Source organism: Macrotis lagotis, chromosome 3 (assembly GCF_037893015.1).
Source record: "Macrotis lagotis isolate mMagLag1 chromosome 3, bilby.v1.9.chrom.fasta, whole genome shotgun sequence".
NCBI classification, from domain to species: domain Eukaryota; kingdom Metazoa; phylum Chordata; class Mammalia; order Peramelemorphia; family Peramelidae; genus Macrotis; species Macrotis lagotis.
Window position 1 is genome coordinate 71,608,013 of NC_133660.1, and position 19,223 is coordinate 71,627,235.

General features: G+C 38.6%; 1 protein-coding gene across 7 annotated transcripts; it reads right to left on the reverse strand.

The window, feature by feature from the left end:
- Window positions 1-568: 568 nt before the first annotated feature.
- Window positions 569-12,461, reverse strand: CDKN2AIP (CDKN2A interacting protein). 7 transcript variants are annotated; one of them, XM_074228910.1, is made up of 4 exons: window positions 11,686-12,297; window positions 11,317-11,447; window positions 10,769-10,890; window positions 569-6,630 (listed from the first exon to the last, which is right to left on the reverse strand). In XM_074228910.1, the coding sequence occupies exons 1-4, from the start codon at window positions 11,949-11,951 to the stop codon at window positions 6,493-6,495; spliced, it is 657 nt and encodes a 218-aa protein (XP_074085011.1). In that variant the 5' UTR covers window positions 11,952-12,297; the 3' UTR covers window positions 569-6,492. The 7 variants fall into 7 exon arrangements, 6 of the variants coding, with proteins under 6 accessions (XP_074085011.1, XP_074085012.1, XP_074085009.1 ...); XM_074228911.1 differs by having other exon boundaries at window positions 6,539-7,606; window positions 11,686-12,302; XM_074228908.1 differs by having other exon boundaries at window positions 6,539-7,606; window positions 9,371-10,890; window positions 11,686-12,147.
- Between the last annotated feature and the right edge of the window lie 6,762 nt (window positions 12,462-19,223).

Below are 19,223 nucleotides of genomic sequence, written 5' to 3' on the forward strand. Positions count from 1 at the left end.
CCAAGACCTTTAGTTTAAAAAAAAATTATCTTATGTAATTGTAATTTTGCTATCTCATACTTTTTTTTCCCCCCTTAAGGATATGATTTCTCCCTTATCACATTCAACTTAGATCAATGTATACCATGGAAACAATGTAAAGACTAACAGACTGACCTCTGAGGGGGGGAGGGGGAGGGAAGCGAGATTAGGGAAAAAATTGTAAAATTCAAAATAAATAAATTTTAAAAAACCAAAAAAAGTAGAATTGGTCAAATGAAAAAGTATTGGTAAAATAGCTAACTGAAGAGAATAATTCATTAAAAAAAATAACTGGGGGGTGGCTAGGTGACGCACCGGCCTTGGAGTCAGGAGTACCTGGGTTCAAATCCGACCTCAGACACTTAATTACCTAGCCTTGAAAAAAAAATAACTGGAATTGTACAAAGAATCAGTCAAAATCAAAAGAATAAAAAAGAGAAGATAATGTAAAATAACTCATTGGGCAAACAACAGACTTGGAAAATAAATCCAGGAGAAATAATTTAAGAATTATTGGACTCCTTGAAAGTCATGATTAAAAAAAAAATCCTAGATAGCATCTTTCAAGAAATTATCAAAGAAAACTGCCCTAATATCTTAGAACCAGAAGAAGAATAGTCATTGAAAGAATCTGCCAATCATCTCCTGGAAGAAATCCCAAAATGGAAAATCCAAAGAATGTCATAGCCAAGTTCCAAAATTGTCAGGTCAAGGAAAAAGTACTGAAAGCAGCCAAAAAAGAAACAATTTAAATATCAAGGAGCCACAATCAGAATTATATAGGATTTAGCAGCTTCTAAATTAAAAGATCAGAGAGCTTAGAATATAATATTTTAAAAGGGAAAGGAGCTGGAATTACAACCAAGAATCAACAACCCAGCAAAACTGTGCATAATCTTCAAGATCTTGAAGGATGGACATTCAGTGAAATAGGGGACTTTGAAACTTAGCTGATGAAATGACCAGAGCTAAATAGAAAATTTAGTTTTCAATACAAGACTCAAAAGAAGCATAAAAAAGGTAAACAGGAAAGAAAAAAACAATGTTATTCAATAAGGTTACATTGTTTACATCCCTACTCGGGAAGATGATACTTGTAATTCTTGAGAATTGTATATTACAGCAGTTAGAAAGGGGTAATATAATACTTAAAGATACATAAGTTGACTTTGATACTAAAAATTAAGAGGTGAATAAAAGGATTATATTAGAAAACAAGGAAAAGGGGAAGAAGAGAAATCAAATGAAGAAGGACAAAAGAACTATTGCAGTAGAGGGAAAGAAGGGAGGCAGGTGGAGCCTTCATAATGTTGTCCTCTTCCACTCAATCCCTTTCTACTTTGATGTCTTTAAAAATTACTGGGGACAAAAAAGTTCATCACTTCACACAATTCACAAAATTTATCTAGGCTAGTCCTTGTAGAATAGACATGTATTTATTTTATAGCTGCTGGACCTGCAGGTAAAAGACTTTTCAAATTGGTAAAACATTTTATGGCATAGCCATACCACATATGGGGAAGCATTACAAGCTATAAAAGAACCATTTCCACTGTACAGGTTAAAAGATTGGCTTAAAGGAACCATACATAGATGAGAAAGGTGAAAAAAGGGAATCTAATTAGATAGAAATTAAATCATATTCAGGGAAGTCTAGGAAAAAACCTCATAAAAATATTAATTGGAGATCTATAAAGTGACTTGGCAGTAACTATGTTAACCCCTAGTATGAAGCAAATTTAAATACAACAAATACAACCTTTGTGGAAAAATACCCAAGATGAATTCGCACAGGACTTGAATATACTGCCAAAGTATATAAAATTTGCTCTATAGTATCTGAGATAATTGATGAGAGTACCTCCAAAACCACCTCCCAGACCCTGGCCTTTTCCACTATGACCTCATGGAAGCAGAAAGTTAACCAATCCATCAACTAAGAAGAAAAAAAAAAGGAAAAAAATCTTTTGTCATCTATAAAGGCCCTGCTCCACATCCATATTTTTATCTCCCACTAGTTTTTCAATAAATTCAAGTGTGACACTGATTTTAAATGTAAGGAAAATTTCAGAGTGCAAGGTAAAGGGGTTTTTATTTTTTTTAAATAAATGGTCTATGAATTAGAAATCTGAGTTGAATATTGGCATATTCAAATATTGGTAATAAAATTGGAATAATAATTCCATCTAATTCACAAGGTTGGGAGGAGCAACTGAAAATGTTAAGTACTTTGCAAACCTTATAAGAATATTTCTTTTATTACTGTATTCTCTACAATTCAGGAAATTAGTCTTGGATTAATTTAACATTAACTTCAAGCATTGAAAGCTCAGAAACTCCACCCAAATTTAGTAGGTATTTAAAAATTGACTTGGCTTAGCCCCTGGTCCAACTGGACTGGGATGTATATATGAGTTACTATATAGTGTAGAAAAGTGACAAAGTAAGTAGATAACAAGCTGGGTCCCAGAAGGCTTCAGTAATGTATCTGCTCACACACCCTCTGATCCAACTCCATTTTTATGAATAAGGAAACTGAAACCCAAAGAGGTTAAGGTCAAACAGGGAGTAAAAGGGCAGAGTTGGGATTCGAATAGTTTTTCTGAGTGATATAAAATACAACATTCTACTTTCATTGACTCTAATCAACTATGATAGCCTGGAGGGTTTAGGGTGTTTTTTTTTTCTTCTAATGTGGCTGTTGTGCCCCAAGGGAAGGAAGAAGCTTAATTATAATTAAACATTCTCAAAATATAAGGCAATATTTTGAGAAAAGGTATATTAAAATTGTAATGTTGTCTTACTTAGTTGTTTTAACTAAGGCCCAGGAAAGAATTTTGAACAATAGTGACATTCTATAGATTTAATTCCTGAACCTTCACAATTCCTTCATTGGATCTCCCAGCAGTCATTGTTTATTGAAACAAAAATGACTTCAATCATCTTTAGAGTTGACATAGGGAAGACCATTTAGGCTTATTCTGTGTGGCTCCAGAAGGCAGAACTAAAATTAATGAGTGCAAGTTACCAGGAAGCCAATTCAACATAAATTGTTTAATGGAAACAGCTGCCTCAAGAGGATCCCATCTACAAAATACATTGTAGAAGGGATTCCTACATTCAGGAGAAAGTTAAATCAACCACTGCAATTGCACTGTTAATACCCATACGGTGGAATACAGATCCTTGAAATTAGGCATTCCCTTCCAAGTATCCTTTCCTTTAGGCCTCAGTACACATTCTTGCTAGTCTGTCCTTAGGCTTTCAGCAATTATATCCTTCAAGATATAGTATTCAATCTTGCTTGGGTACTTTTGGTTAAAATTCAAAATTATTCTCCTAACAAATTACTTTCCATTTGTCCAATTAACTCCTCTGAATAGCTTTTTACTTAGCCACTAATAGCTAACAGAGCATGTCATCTCGAATTCTGTACTTTATGCACATCTATGTTCTTCCTATTTCTTTTTTAACAAACTCTTCCCTTCGTTTTACTCTCGAAAGTTTTTGTGTAAATATTTTTTTTCCCCAACTACATAGAAGTTGTTTTTACCAGTCATTATTTTGGGAAGATTCTCTTCCCAATAGAAAGCAATCTAATATAGGCTCTACATTTATAATCAAGCTAAATATATATGTATATCCCTATTAATCATGCTGTGAAATAAGACAACTTTTAAAAATTTAAGATAGTAACTTCTGGTCTGCATTTAAACTTCACGGTTCTTTCTCTGTATTTTCCATCCCAAGTCTTTTAGAATTGTCTGATTATTATACTGTTGAAATGAACAAGTCCATCATAATTGATCATCACCTAGGTTGTGGAGTTCTTCTGGTTCTGCTCATTTCACTTACCAATTCATCCAAGTCTTTTCCAGCTTTTTTGAAATTCTGTCCTTCATAATTTCTTTTAAGAATAAATGTTCTATCACATTCACATACCATAATTTGTTCAGCCATTCCCCAATGGGCATCCCTTAAATTTCCAACTATTTGCTACTACTTTAGTACACTTGGGATCTTTACCTTTTTGTTCTCTCTCCAGGAGACAGATCTAGCAGTGGTATTTGCTGGATCAAAGGGTGTGCAGTTCTATTGTCTTTTAGTTATTAATTCCAAATTGCTCTCCAGAATGGTTGGATCAGTTCACAATCCACCAACAGTGAATTCATGTCCCAGTTTTCCCACATCTCTTCCAACATTGATCACTTTCCTTGTCACAATTCTAATCTGATAGGTGTGAGGTTACATTTCTTTAATCAATGATTCAGAGCATTTTTTTATAGGACTTGATAGCTTCGATTTTTTTCATCTGGTCTTTATCAATATTCTTTCTCTCTCTCTCTCTCTCTCTCTCTATATATATATATATATATATATGTCAGAAACACTAGTTGTAAAAGAAAATTGTTTTTGGGGGGCAACTAGGTGGTGCACTGGGTAGAGCACCTGCCCTGGAGTCAGGAGGTACCCGAGTTCAAATCTGGTCCTCAGATACTTAATAATTACCTGTGTAGCCTTGGGTAAGCCACTTAAACCTCATTGCCTTGTAAAAACTAAAAAAATTTTTTTTCAACTTACTGCATTCTTTTTAATCTTGGGTACAGTGATTTTGTTGGTGCAAAATCTTTTTAATGTAATCAGAATTATCCAGTTTATCTTTTATTATGTTCTCTATCTCTTCTTTGGCCATAAACTGCTCCCCTTTTCCATAGATTTGACAGGTAAACTATTCCTGTTATTCTATACCCATTTAAAGATTTTTCTAACACTTTCTAGGCAGGATAAATCTATCCTCTTCCACTTTAACGTCTATTTTTTTAAACTGTTTTTGGTCATATGAAAAAAAGCATGCATAGTTTTCCATAATTCTACTTCTGTTGTCCAATTTAAAGTCCATCTTCTTCATTGGCCTTGACTCACAAATGCAGATTGGCACAATAAAGGGTGTCAATACCTGGCTCATGCTTCTTAAGACTTGTATTATTTTTTTTATTTGTAAAGTAGTGGAATAAATGAACTATAACTAAAAATGAAGAGATCCTCAGATGCTACCTATCTAATGGATTGAAAATTCACCTGTTTCAAGTCCTATTTGTTTGCCCATTACTGACTTGTATGATCCTGGGCAAATCACTTTGACTTAATAATAGACAACCAAGTCTTTTAAGATCTGAGGGGGAGATAGGTGGTGTAGTGGATGGAGTACCAGCCCTGGAGTCAGGAGGACCTGAGTTTAAATCCAGACTCAGACACATAATTGCCTTCCTGTGAGATTTTGGACAAGTCATTAACACCATTGCTTTGTAAAAAATAAAAAAATCAGCATTAACCAAGCAATTTCCTACATTAGTCACAGGGGGCAGACCCCCAATTCCTCAACAATTTTGTAACATGCTTATTGTCCTTTATTACTGAAATCCCTGAAGGGTTGGAACAACAGACTACACGGAACAGTTATGAAATGTCTTAATAATTTTATAGGGACTTATAATCTGATGACAAAAACATCTTAGTCCCTTCCTCTCCTCTATTTAGTCTTTTTTCTCTCCTACTTTCCAAAAATGCTAACATCAAAACCCAAAGTGTTTTTAAGGCAAATGAGTCAAGAAACAATTACTGTTTTAAAAGCTAAATTTGTATAACTATTTTCATATAATGCAAAGACTAATTTGTGAAATGTTATTTTGTTAAGCAGAAAATCTCAAAGGAAAATTTTACTATGTTAATCCTTTATTATGAAATGTTATGTATGTACAATTGCAACACTATGCAGACATTGATCATTATGAAAAAACTAACAACAATCTATTAAGTAAACAGAAATCAGAAGACTGCAAATTAGATGTTATTTTGTTAAAGCTTTTTTATAGTTTTTGTGTGATTTTCCCCTCCTTGCTGTTGACAGTTAAACTTATAAACCAAGAACCTACTTTCAACAAAATACATAACACTAGAATTTAAACTGGACAACACTGTAAAGAACATGTGGGTGGGGGTGGAGGGAAGCACCCTGATTTTATAGAAGAACCTTTCTATTATATGACTAAAATGAAATTTTAAAAAATTAGGAACACATCCATTAGAGTTGTTCCTTAAGGTATAAATCATCTCAAAAGGTTGAAGACAACAAATAATTCATTCCATCCCATCTTTATTGCTTGAGGACAAGTTTCTCCATTTGTTGCTCACAAAGAGTTCATCATTTGATTCCAAGTGATGCTATTCCACCAAACAATTGTGGAACCACCTCTGGAGCATGAGCCACACAAGAATATATTCTGCTACTTTGTCTCATAGCTTGCTCGTGACCTAAAATGTTATATTACCCACCTTATTTGCCAGGTTTGGCTGAGTCACTTAATTATTTCCAAAAGTCAAATCCACTCTGAGAATGAAGACTTGCCACCAGTGAGAATGAGACATAGACTCTGAAAACAATTCCAAAAAAAGTCCTTAATAGCACAAGCATTACTGCAGTGAAGTATCCCAAGTAAAGTATCCCAAGGAGATGAACTTGAACGAACACTCATTTAGATACATGATGTATGAAAGACAAGTCAGAATTCCTGAAGGTTTGAGGTTCAAACTGAGACTTGGATTCTTCACCTATAATAAAACGGGGATAATACTTAAAACTACCTACCACATCACAAGGCAATGAGTTAAGTGCTCTAAGACTGATACTGATTTAAAAAAGATTAGTCTGTCTGCCTTATTTTTAAGTCTTTTAAGTTTGATCAATTAAATTAGATTGTATATTTTCCCAACATTCATGATATAATTTTCATTATTGTATTTGCAACATTCCTTTCATATAGTACTTTTTAAAGATCACACTTTTTATGCCAAGAAATTCCTGTAGCATATTTCAATGACTGTTCACAAAAAGACAAGGTATATGGATATTCGAATATTCTAGTTCAGAATGAGGTTCTTCTATACATCTGTAGTCAGCCTGTTTTGAAATTAATTCTGTAACTTAGAAGATTTGCTTCTTTTGTTCTTATTTATACTTCTGAGTACTCGTTACCCCATCTTTTCTCTTCCTTACCAGGAGACTTGAGATAATACCAATAAAAACTATTTCCACACAATGTTTATGGCACTGATAACTTAAAAAAAAAATTGTCCAATGGGGCGGCTAGGTGGCGCAGTGGATAAAGCACCGGCCCTGGATTCAGGAGTACCTAGGTTCAAATCCGGTCTCAGACACTTAATAATTACCTAGGTGTGTGGCCTTGGGCAAGCCACTTAACCCCATTTGCCTTGCAAAAACTTAAAAAAAAAAGTCCATGTAACTCAATTCTAAGAACATAAATTATAATTGACACTGAAATTCTTTTCTAATGACTCACTGTGGAATGGCAGTGATGTTGGGGGCTCTTTGGGGCTGCAGATTCTATATCAAAGGAAAAAGCTTTAAGATGTTAAGAGTTCAGAAAGAGATTAAGGTATCTCACCTCAGAGGATAAATAGGTTGGCTACTGGCTATAAATAGGTTGGTAGTGTCGTTGGCTAAGGTGTGGAAAGATGTAGTGATCTGCACCAATGGAGGGAGTTATCCACACTTGTAATCACAAATCTAAAGTACAGAAAAAAATCCACACATGGCTTTTTATAGTCACTCTGTGAAGTAGAACCTCATTAAATCATTATATTTTAAATGCTAAAATCCACAGAGAATAACTTTGGCAATTATTTTTAAGATATAATATAAAGATGTCACATTTCCATATAGTCTAAAAAAGTAGCCAGTCAGAAAGATCATTCATTCAAGAGTCAATAAACCAGGTAGTCTATTCCTTAATTATTTATTGTGTGATTTTATTAAGTCATAATAGCTGTTTCCCTTTTTCTCTTCTGAAAAAATTCAAACTTAAGAATTTTTATAAAGTATTCAAATAAATAAATGCTATACTAAGTCTTTTTGAAAATCATAAGGGCTTGGAAACATAAATTCTAATTTTTCATATTTCTCTACAAACTATATGGTTTATTCTCAGGTAGTTTCCCTTTAAAAGTGTAAAAAGTACCTGTCAAGGTGATCTCCCTATGTCTCTTCAAACCTCTAGTTACTGAACAATATACCTTATACCACAGTAAGAAGGAAAGAGGCAAGATCTAAAGATACAGGGAAAAAGAGAAGGTACCAAACTTTAGGGAAAAGTTGCCAAATGCAAAAATTAAAGAGTTACTCCAGTAAATTAATATAGCTCTTAAAGAGTCAAAGGACATTAATAAAGTCAATCAATAAAGTGAGTTGATATTGTGGCATGACAAGATTCCATTTAATCACTACCATCAAATGCAATTGAAATTTAGATCACAAGAAATTAACATGCTCATTAGTAAAATCCTTTAACTCCGTTCCTCCTAAATATCCTCTTCTAAAACATATTTACAAGTAAAAATCAAAGTATCTATTATCTGATTTGAAAAATATGCTTTGCTTATCCAGAGGAATATAGTAATTATGGAAAATTACCAGGTGAATAGAGTGACTGATCCTAAAAAAAAAATCCCAACAACTTCTATACCAAGGAATTAATTTTGGCTTGGGAAAAACCACAAAACTTCTTTAAAAAGCTAAAATAGCTTAAAGCATTTAATATCTAAACAAATGAATTGTTTATAGTAGCAGTCACAAATGTGCTTAATATACAAACCCCATTTTTTTATTCTGAAAAATTTACCTTGAACATAAGTTAACCTAATGAATCTGAGGTGAAAATTATCATACTGAATTAATCAACCATTTTAGTGTAAAATAAGGTTAAGTACTTCATATATATTTTAAAATGTTTACAACTTTTAAGAAAAATAGTTTGAAACAACTTTTTCCCTCATTCTTTTTTATGGGCATATTACCATTATGAGGTGTCTCTATACTTTTAAAAATTTCAATTTTCTTGGATTTTGAGACACCCATCTAAATACTGTGGTCCCCATTACTTTTAGGTGGAGGGGTTGTTTTGTTTTTCTGCTAAAAAAAAAGGTAAGGTAACACTCAATATATTTTCACCAAATTTTTAGTAGTACAAAAAGTATTAAGACTATATTGAACTGCATACTGTACCTATTGTATCATTAAAAAGACGTGGGTACACACTTTAGCAAATTAAACAGCATTCTGGTGTGCTAAGATGTTAAGGCATACCTTTAAATGCACACTGTCAACCATTCAAAAATTATTTACAACTGCTACTAGGTGAAGCCAACTAGAACATAAGTTTTCCTCAAAACTAGGGGAAAAGCAATACAAAATATCTGGAAAGCCAAAATTTTAGTGTACAAAAGTAAACTTCAGTTCATGTATTACAACACTATAGAAGCTTTATGCAGTGACCTTTTAAACATGTTATGGTAGCTCCTGAGGATGTTTTAAAGCTGGAGGTAAGTTTGTAGGTCTTGATTCTTCATCAAGCAGCACCAAATCCTCTATTTCAGTTCCTCTGTATTTTCTTTTACATATCTTTACCACCACCTTTTTTTTGAGAAATAACTTCAGAGCTTCTCTTGATGCTACTGCTTTGGCATTCTCCTTACTCTTTCCACAGCCAGTACCCAAATAAACGGACTTGCACCTCAATTCACAAACTATACTTTCTTGAGAGCTCTTATTTTGAGGGAGATCTGCCAGTTCTTTTAGTGGAACAAAAGAAACATCCAATGTTGCTTTTAGAGCCTCCACAGATGCATTTAGGAGTTCCCCATGATTCACATTGGGACTAAAGCCACCAACAGCCACTAATTTCCATGCCACAGTTTTATACAATCTATTGAAAAAAGGTTGCTTCTGTTTTACATCTTCAGTGGTTAATTTGCAAGAAAACCTGACAGAATTCTCACTTGACTGTGAAGTGCTTTTAGAAGGTAACTGTGATGTGCTAGACTGAGAACTAGTCTTAGAAGCCAGCTGGGATACACTTGCCAAGGAACTGCTTTTGGAAGCCAATAGCGATCCACTAGTCTGGGAACTGCTTTTGGAAGACAACAGTGATGCAGCTGCCTGGGAACTACTTTTAGTAGCCAACAGTGTAGCAGCTACCTGGGAGCTACTTTTAGAAGTCAGCAGTAAAGTGCTTGCTGAGGTGGTGCTTTTGGAAGCTAACATTTGCACACTGGATGAGGAATTGTTCTTAGAAACAGATGATGAAATACTTGACTCCAAATTAGCTTTGGAAGTTGACTGTGATGTGCTTACATCTGAAGTGGTTTTGGAACCTAAAAGGGGCAGTAATTCTGAACCAGATTTGGAGGATAACAGTGGTAACTCAACTTCTGAGCTGCCTGGGGAACCCAACAAAGGTACACTTGTCTCTGACCTGCTTTGAGAAGTCAACAGAGGCAGTACTTCTGTCTCTGAACTGCTCGGAGAAGCCAAAGATGAAGTGCTCTCCAAAATATTCTTTTTAGGTGATACATTTTGTTGTTTGGAATCAGTTAGCTGGGTCCCAAGACTATTCATATTGGATTTTGCCACAGATGAAATTAGTGATGCGCTATGTTTGTCAGAAATGTCTACATCCGAAGCCTTTTCAGGGTCGGCCGCTTCAGCCTGAGAAGTGCTGGAGCTTTGCTTTGACCCAAGGTTCTCAGCTGTTAGCTCACTGGTGGATTTATTCTGACCCTTTACTCCTGCCACCTCTTGGCAAAGTCCACTCCCCCTTTCCAAAGCACTGCTAGAGCTCCGATTTATGCTCTCTCCACTTCCCACAGATCTAGTGGAGGGCACTGGCCCCACCTTGACATCCTGCTTTGGTGATGCCTGCTCCATTCTGCCAGAAGTCTTTGAAGCATCCTGACCACCAGCAGAACTGCTCTTTCCTTCAATTGCCCGCTTTTTGCATGGCTCTTCTACCCCATCTAAAAATTTTTAAAGAAATGAAAAAAAAGGTATTTGACTAATTCTCCTTGATTACTGGATAAACTAGACATTCAATGCAAGAAAGATGCATAGTAAAGAAAAGCAAAAAAAACTTGGTGTATATTTATGTGTATATATATATATATATATATACATATATATGTATAATGCCAAGAACAAAATTACCATGTAACCATGATACAAGTTTCTTAAAATAAAAGTTAACAGTTTTAAAACAACCAAATGAATTTAAAATTAAAAACCAAATATACGTAGGAAAGAAGTTTGGGACTAGTGTCCTAAAAATAGACAATAGTAGTTTGACTATGTTAGAAATATAAGTTAATATGAAACATGAGTTCACAGCACTAAAATAAACTTATGTTCTATGCTCCTATATATGTTCACATCTATGATCTGCTAACCATTGCTACTCGATATCCCTCTTTTCTTCACCTTGGCAACCAGTTCATCTCTTGTTGTATGGATTGGAGCATCTGTCACTTTGATGCCTTCAGCCATACTAAGTATTTTATCCATAACTTTTGGTGGATACCTAAAAAAAGAAAAACAAGTTGACTGTTCCGAAGCATCCCAGACAAGCCACGGGAAACGGGGGTTCTGGCCCCCCGCCCCAGGCAAACCCCCCACGGGATCCGGACCAACGTCTCCCACCAGCTGACCGGGAGCGAACACGCATGACGTCCGCCCCGCGGGGGGAGGGGGAGGAGCCGCCGGGAGGGCGGGCAGGGCCTAGCACCCCGCGCCGCCAGGCCCGGGCGCCGACCACTCACCGGCATCCTAAGAAAATATGGTTGGCCCAGGCCATGGAGGAGGAGACGAGCTGCTGCAGCTGGCGCCGGCGGTCCCCGCCCTCCACCGAGGCGGCCTCGGAGGTGGCGGTCGGCGCCAGGTCGCCGGCGTTGCGGAGCAGAAACTCGCGGCGGTGGCGCCAGTGCTTGTCCGTCTCGCCGTCGCCGCGCAGCGTCTCCACCCAAGCGGCCACCCGCGGGTTCTGGCTCAGGTACTCGGACACCTCGGAGATGGCCGCCCGCGCCATGCTCGTCCCGCTCGGGTCGTCCGTGGCTGGGGCCGGCCGGGGACGAGGGAGAGGACGGGGGGGGGAGGCCCTGTCACCCAGGCCTCGGGGAGCGCCGCCGCCGACCAACGGAAGCCAGCCGCAGAGCCGAAACGCCCACTTCCGCCCGCCGCCACTCGCCCCCTGCCCTTTTATAACCTCGCCGGGACTCGCGCGTCGTCGCTTCCTTCCGGCGCGAGCCCCGGCGGCTTGGCCACGATCCTCGGCTCGGGTTGGCGGAGGAGGTAGTGAAAGGCGGGACCTAAAGGGCGGCCTGCCTGTAGCGGGCGGCGTGGAACGCGGATCCCGCCCTTCGGGGAGTCAGACAGACCAATGGGCGCGCAGGCTCCCCCCCCCCCCGCTGTCGTGACGCGCCGGCGCAGAGAGGGCCGCTCCTCTCCGCGCCGCTGGTCGCGCCGCCGGACTCCGCCCCCCACTGCGGCAGCTCTGGCGGCTGAGTGTGGGCGGGGTCGAGGCACGCAAGGGGAGCGCGGCGCCTTAAGGGGGCCGTCCTCAGGAGGCGGAGCCCCGACTTCCGCCAGGGCGCCGGGCGACGAGCGCGCCCCCGTGTGACGGGCCGTCGGGGGAAGAGACCCGGATGGGGGCGGAGCCTCCGCCAGCCCCGCCTCCGCGGCCAACCGCCCCGCCCGGAATGGGGGGCCGGAACTGGCAGGAGGAGAAGGGCGGCGCCCGGCCCCGGGGCCGCTGCGGAAACCCCGAAAATGCCCGTTAAAAGAGGCCTCTAGTGGGGCCCGGGACGATCCGGACCCCCGCCCGGCTGCCAGGGCCCGAGGAGGGGAAGACGAGGCCCGGGGTTCGAAGCGGCCGGGGCCTGCCCAAGGCCGGGAGCCCCCAGGGCCGGCAGCACCCCCCTGGTTGGGTTAGACTGAGAGCTTCACCTCGCAGGAATCCAGGTTCAAGTGGCCGAAATCCCACCTGCTCATTCTCAAGTGCCTGCGACAAGGCCCACGGGGCACGAGATAGAACAACGTATAAAGTGCTTATAAAGGACAATGTATAAAGTGCTTATAAAGGACCATGTATAAAGTGCTTATAAAGGACACTTTACAAAGTACACGTCTGTGTTGCTACAGAGAAGGAAACTAAGGCCTAGAGATGTGACTGAAATGGCAGGCCTATTAAAGGGACTGCCCAGCCAGTCATTTCCTGGGTCCAGGCGTCCCAAAGCTGGCACCCTGCCTGTCTGGGACAAAGGTGCAAGCTTCCCACTCAGTTGACTGAATAATTAGCATCGTGTTTGAAAGCACACTTCTGTTGACCACGCTAAATGACAAAAGTACAAAATGGGTGCTCAAACCATCATTTCTTCCCTCCCTCAACCTTTGAACTGCCAACCCCATAATGAAGGCTACCTGCAGCTAGTTAAGTTTCAGCTTCCAGGTGTGTATCTGTTTAGAAAGACTTTGCAAAATTGTCCCAACAGATATGTGTCATCTTGCAAAAAATGAAACAACCACTTCTGAATTCCAGAGCATGCAATACAGGATTTTAACAGACCTGTGATTTCATCAGTGTGGGGAACTCCCAGTGAGGAACTTCCTCTAAAAAAAAAAAAAATCAAAGCAGATATTTGCTCGGGCTGTGCAGCAGAGGCTCTAGTTGTAAATGCATTTTATGTTCTAAAGGAAACTAAAAAAAAAAAGTTTTGGTTAAGCAACTTGGGGGAAGGATATATTTTTTGCCTTTACTCATTGAAAGGAATGAAAAGATTAGGAAAAAAAATCACCTGACTATATTTAGGCCCTAGATTGAAGGATTTTTGATGAAATTTCCCCATTTTTACCTTTGAGAAAATTCAATTCAGATTCTCAACTTAGCTGTGATTTCCTCCAGATAACTTTGGTTCCTTGGAGGGTTCTTTTGCAGCAGTGTGAGGGTAAGGACGACTAATAATGATAGCTAAGGTCAATAAAGTGAGGGGAAAAGATTTTATCTGATGGGATATAAAATATGGGGAACACAAAGGATTATGAGACAAGCATTTCATTGATCTCGTGGGTTATAATGGCTATCATGAAAAGTAGTTTGGAAGGGAAACAGCAGTTTCCAATAAATGCCTGTTGACAGTAAGCATAAAACTGGTTAAATTATTAATTATTCAAGTCAAAAGAATTTGAATTAATGAGGGTGCTACAAAGGAATGAATAACCAGTGAAAAATCATACTTGGGTATTGTTCAGGAACTGAGTAGAAGTGATCAAATACCTCAAAATTTCAGTCTGCTTATTGTGCAGTAATTCCTTTAAGATCTTAAAGCCAAGGGGCAGCTAGGTGGCGTAGTGGATAAAGCACCAGCCTTGGAATCAGGAGTACCTAGGTTCAAATCCGGTCTCAGACACTTAATAATTACCTAGTTGTGTGGCTTTGGGCAAGCCACTTAACCCCATTTGCCTTGCAAACCCCCCCCCCCCAAAAAAGATCTTAAAGCCGTACTCTCATTATGACTCTTTCATTGGGCTCACCTGCTCCCAAGATTTCAAGTCTTCACTTTAAAACCAACATCTAGCCCTATAACTGGAGGTTTTTTTGTTTTTGCAAGACAGTGGGATTAAGTGACTTGCCCAAGGTCACACAGCTGGGTAATTAAGTGTCTGAGGCCAGAATATAACTCATTTTTTCCCATTCTCCCACCCCCAAACCCAAAGACTCAAGTTTTCCATTCTTAGAAAGTTGGAAGGGTCTTCAGTAGACATTTAAAGTCCAATGTCCTGAAAATACTCTCCACTACAATTTCCTAGACAAGTATTCAGCCTTTATCTGAAGACTTGCAATAAAAAAGAGCCCATTATCTCCTGAGTCAGACCAACTTTTTGATAACTGTTAGGAACTTTTACTGACTCCTAAAATCATTGTAATACATTGGTGACTACTTGAGTATGCTCATTCAACCAGTTCTGAATGTAATTGTATTATTATAAACATCTTTTCCACAAGAATTGCTTGAGAGAATGTCAAACACCTTTCAAAAATCTAGCTAAGAAATACCTATAAGCAGTGCTGATCTAATATAGTTACAATATCAAAAAAAGGAAATAAAATTAGTATGACTTGACCTGTTCTTGCTGAATTTATATAGCTAATATAGATTATATAGCTCTTTGTTGTCAGTGCATCCTTTTTAATGTTTGCTAAATCTTTCATATATTTGAGAATTTTCCCAGGAAGCTCACTGGCCTTTAATTTTCAGACTTTATTTTTTTGAAAACTAGAACTTAAACACTGTTCTAATCAATTGTAAGTTCTGTTCATGATCTTTCACTTCCTCAGTACATGAGGAATTAGTTCATCTGGACAACTAGAAGGTTATCTCATCTGCTGAGTTAATTCCCTATTACATTTTTTTCCCCTGCTCTTTATGGTCCTGTCATCTTAGCAAAAAAAAAAAAATTGAGCAGTTTTGTGTAGTCTTATTTTCCATTATCTTATTCACACAGTAGTATGCTGGTAAATTTCTAACTTTTATTGGTGAAAAAAAATCTACCCACAACACACAAGTGTAATTTTATTAACATTTTTCTCCATCTCTTCAAGTCTAGGCAATGAACAAAATGAAGCATTGACCATTTTTTGAGATGTATGTCCTCACCCTGAAAATTTAATAGCTGATTTGAGCTGGCTCCAGCACACCTCTGTACAATAAATGATCACATGAAACAAGAAGTGGTTCTATTTTAATTCAATTACATTTAACAGGCTTAGAGTAAGCACTTACCACAGACCAGACACTCTGCTAGGTGGTAGGGACCCAAAGCCAAAACAAGATCTCTGCTCTCTAGGAGCTTGCATTCTACTAGGTGGGAAGGGGACTGTGTTTGCAGATATATGTTCTAAGGACTAAGGGAATAGCAGGCAAGTTCTTTTGGAGGAGGAGGCACAGGAACTCATCCTTGAACACATAGTTCAGGCATGAAACACACCTGTGCCAAAGCAAGGAAATGCCAGATACAATGTTGCATATAGATAATAATACCCTTTCTTAGATGCTTCAAATTTCCTCAAGAAAGCTTTTAAAAATGTTAAACTTTTCTCATCAGCTTCAGTTCAATGAGTTTTGGCATACTGATATATTCTAATAGCTCCATGCCATACTTTTTATATTATTCTGTACTTAATACATTATAAATATGTGTGTATATGTATAACTGTGTATAAAAGCTATTAATTGGTGAGTTCTTTGAGCATCTACATCAATTTATTTAGACAATTGCCATTTTTTACTTTATTCTTTTAACCCTCTTAATATTTACAAAGGAAGAAAACAATGACATTAGCTATCAGATAAAAGTAGCCTCCTCTCCTCCGAGTACTAGAACAGCTATTTACAGTACAGTTTTCTAAACTCAAGGATGCATTACAGGCTATATACTTGCCTCTATTACAAACTAGAGAATGGTAACTTCCCACCAAGGTTCTCATCATTTCCTCAGGCATTTCTGTCAGTGAAAAATCAGATTCATACAAAGCTTCCCTTTGGTTCATTTGAAGGTTGAAATTATTAAGGCAGGTCAAGGAGTTATTAGATCTTTTAAATAATAATGTAGGCTTAGAGTTGGCAATCACCTCAGAGAATAACTAATCCTTTTATCCCCTTAACACCAAATAAAATTAGCATTTCCATATACAAAGTAAACAGGGTTCTGCATGACACTTCAAATCTCATATACAATGTGCTTTTAAGTTTATAATACATTTTAGCAGATAGCTTTAAGTGCTAAATTGCTTGTGTTCTGCCTTTACTATTTTTCTCCTATGAATTCTTTTACAATGCTTCAATACCCCCCCCCTTTTTTTTAAGGTTTTTGCAAGGCAAATGGGGTTAAGCGGCTTGCCCAAGGCCGCACAGCTAGGTAATTATTAAGTGTCTGAGACTCGATTTTAACCCAGGTACTCCTGACTCCAGGGCCGGTGCTTTATCCACTGCACCATCTAGCCGCCCCAATGACCCTCTTTTTTAATTTTTTTTTAAAACTATTGCTCTCTAACATTCCCCATTGGGGGAAAACCTTTCCAACAAATGTAAAAGCAAAGTAAATTTCCACAGTGTCCAAAAATATACACCTCATCTTGTGTCCATCATCTCTCAGGAAGCTTCACTATTCAGCCCTATGGAATCATGGTTACTGCACTGATCAAGTCTTTCAAACTTATTTTTCTTTATAATGTTACAGCATTGTTTTTGTTTCTCCTTAATCCATTTCCTTTGGTTCTTCCTCATTTCTGCATAATAGTATACAAAGTATTTTATAAACCTTCAAACACCTCTGAAACACCTATTTTTGTCATTTTTTTACTGTTACTCCATTAGATTCACATAATATAATTTTTTTAGCCGTTCCCCAAAGATGAGCACTCCCTCAAGTTTCCAGTTTTTTGCTCCTGCAGAGAGCTACAACAATTAAAGAAATCATTGAAGCCCCAAATCACTGCCATATAGCACCGATCTCTGCAAAGCTTGTGATGGTTTCCAAACTCTCCACTACTTCCTCTCCACTACTCTCTAATTTCTGGATTTCCTGGAATGAGTTTATCTTTAATATACGTCTTGCCCCTCAAAACAATCCTGCGAATGTAGGCAAATATTTTCTCCCATTCACCCCAATTTTTATTGGTATGGAATGAGAGGTTCAAAGTGATTAAAGGACTGGCAGAGAACTAACTTGAGAGTCCAGTGCTGGGGTAGGTGACTGGTGCTGCTAGCAGGAGGCAGAGGTGGGGTGGAGAGGAGGGAGTTGCTTAAAGGTTACTCATTTCTACAGTTTTACAGTTCTGCTTCATAGGGTGCATTTCTGAAGAACAACATCCTGGGAGAAGACAAGACATCAGGATCTAGAAAATTGGTGAGAGCCCTGACCTGCAGTAGCCCTAGAGGAGGCAAAGTAGGTAGATGGAGTTGGTCACCTTTTTTGAGTGTAGTCCATCAGGTACTTTGTATATGGTGGTGGTGGTGGGGTGTTGTGGGGTTGGGAAGGAGGAAGCTTAGATCTAGAGGGGGCTCCAGGAAAAGTGTGATACCCTAATGAAGCAATGCCATCAAACAGCCCTAAAGAGCAGAGGACAGGCCAGGAAGGGAGAAAGGGGTGTTTCAATAAAGTGGGAGAATCCAGGGACCCTCAAAATGGAAGTCACACAGACTGGACCAGCCTTTGCAACAGAAACTATCCAAATTGTTCCTATAAAGGTACATTCTAGCTGATGTTCTCTCACTAGGAGCCTCTATCACTGGAATCCCTGAATTGGAGGACCTTCTACAACACCTTTTAATCCATCCTATGTATCTGGAATCACATCAGCAGTTTCTTGAGGTAGTACTAATTAGAATCCAATTCACGAGAATATTAGAAAAGGAAAATTACTTTCTGACCTGACTATATGTAATTTTTCCATTTATACTGACAACTTTGAGGTAAAACCTGAAGTTTTCTTTGGGTATAGTACTAATGGAATGTAGACATTACAGGGAACATCAGAACCAGAAAGGTCAAAGAATTCATTAACATAGTTGCCCTTACTTATTCATACTGGATGTCTCTTGGAATGTGACAAATAGAATCTATTGTACACTTCATTCCTGATTCCTGCACTAGAGAATCCTTTGCTTCTTGGAAAACATACAAATAAGGCTGCTACCTGATTTAGACTTAAATAGGCAGATCCTAAGGAAACTATACCAATACACAGACAATAAGGGGAAAGAAGGGAATCCCAGTACTATAAGTAAGCAAGTTTCCTGGCTCAGTCCTGGATGCATTCCAATAATCGAGCCCAGCAATATTCCCTTAGCAATAACTTACCTTTTATAAGCAGAGTGAGATAACCAGAGTGAAATTTGCCCAGCAGAGTTGGGGTGTTTCTTCTTGGTCCTTATAGACAACTGCCTTGATGAGTAGGGTGAAAGCATGGATTGATGTGAACCCTTTCCCATCCAGGTGGTTGCTTCTTCCTTCCTGCCCCACCCCTGAACCTTTGTATTTACTGGCTCTCTATGTTTTGTCTCCCATAGCTTTCTTTACAGCTGTTAACTGCCCTGCTACATAAACACTTTGGGGAAGAGGGTGGAGCAGTGTACATCAATGGTTAATTGACTTCAAATTTCTTTAGACACTAGTTTGGAAGGCACAGTGGTGATTCCTCTTCAGGGTAAACTTTAAAGTAATTCCTAATCTTACACTCAGAAACCCACGCTAACTTTGTTTGGCATTGAACTTTATAAGTTATTTTAAAGACCATGTTTGT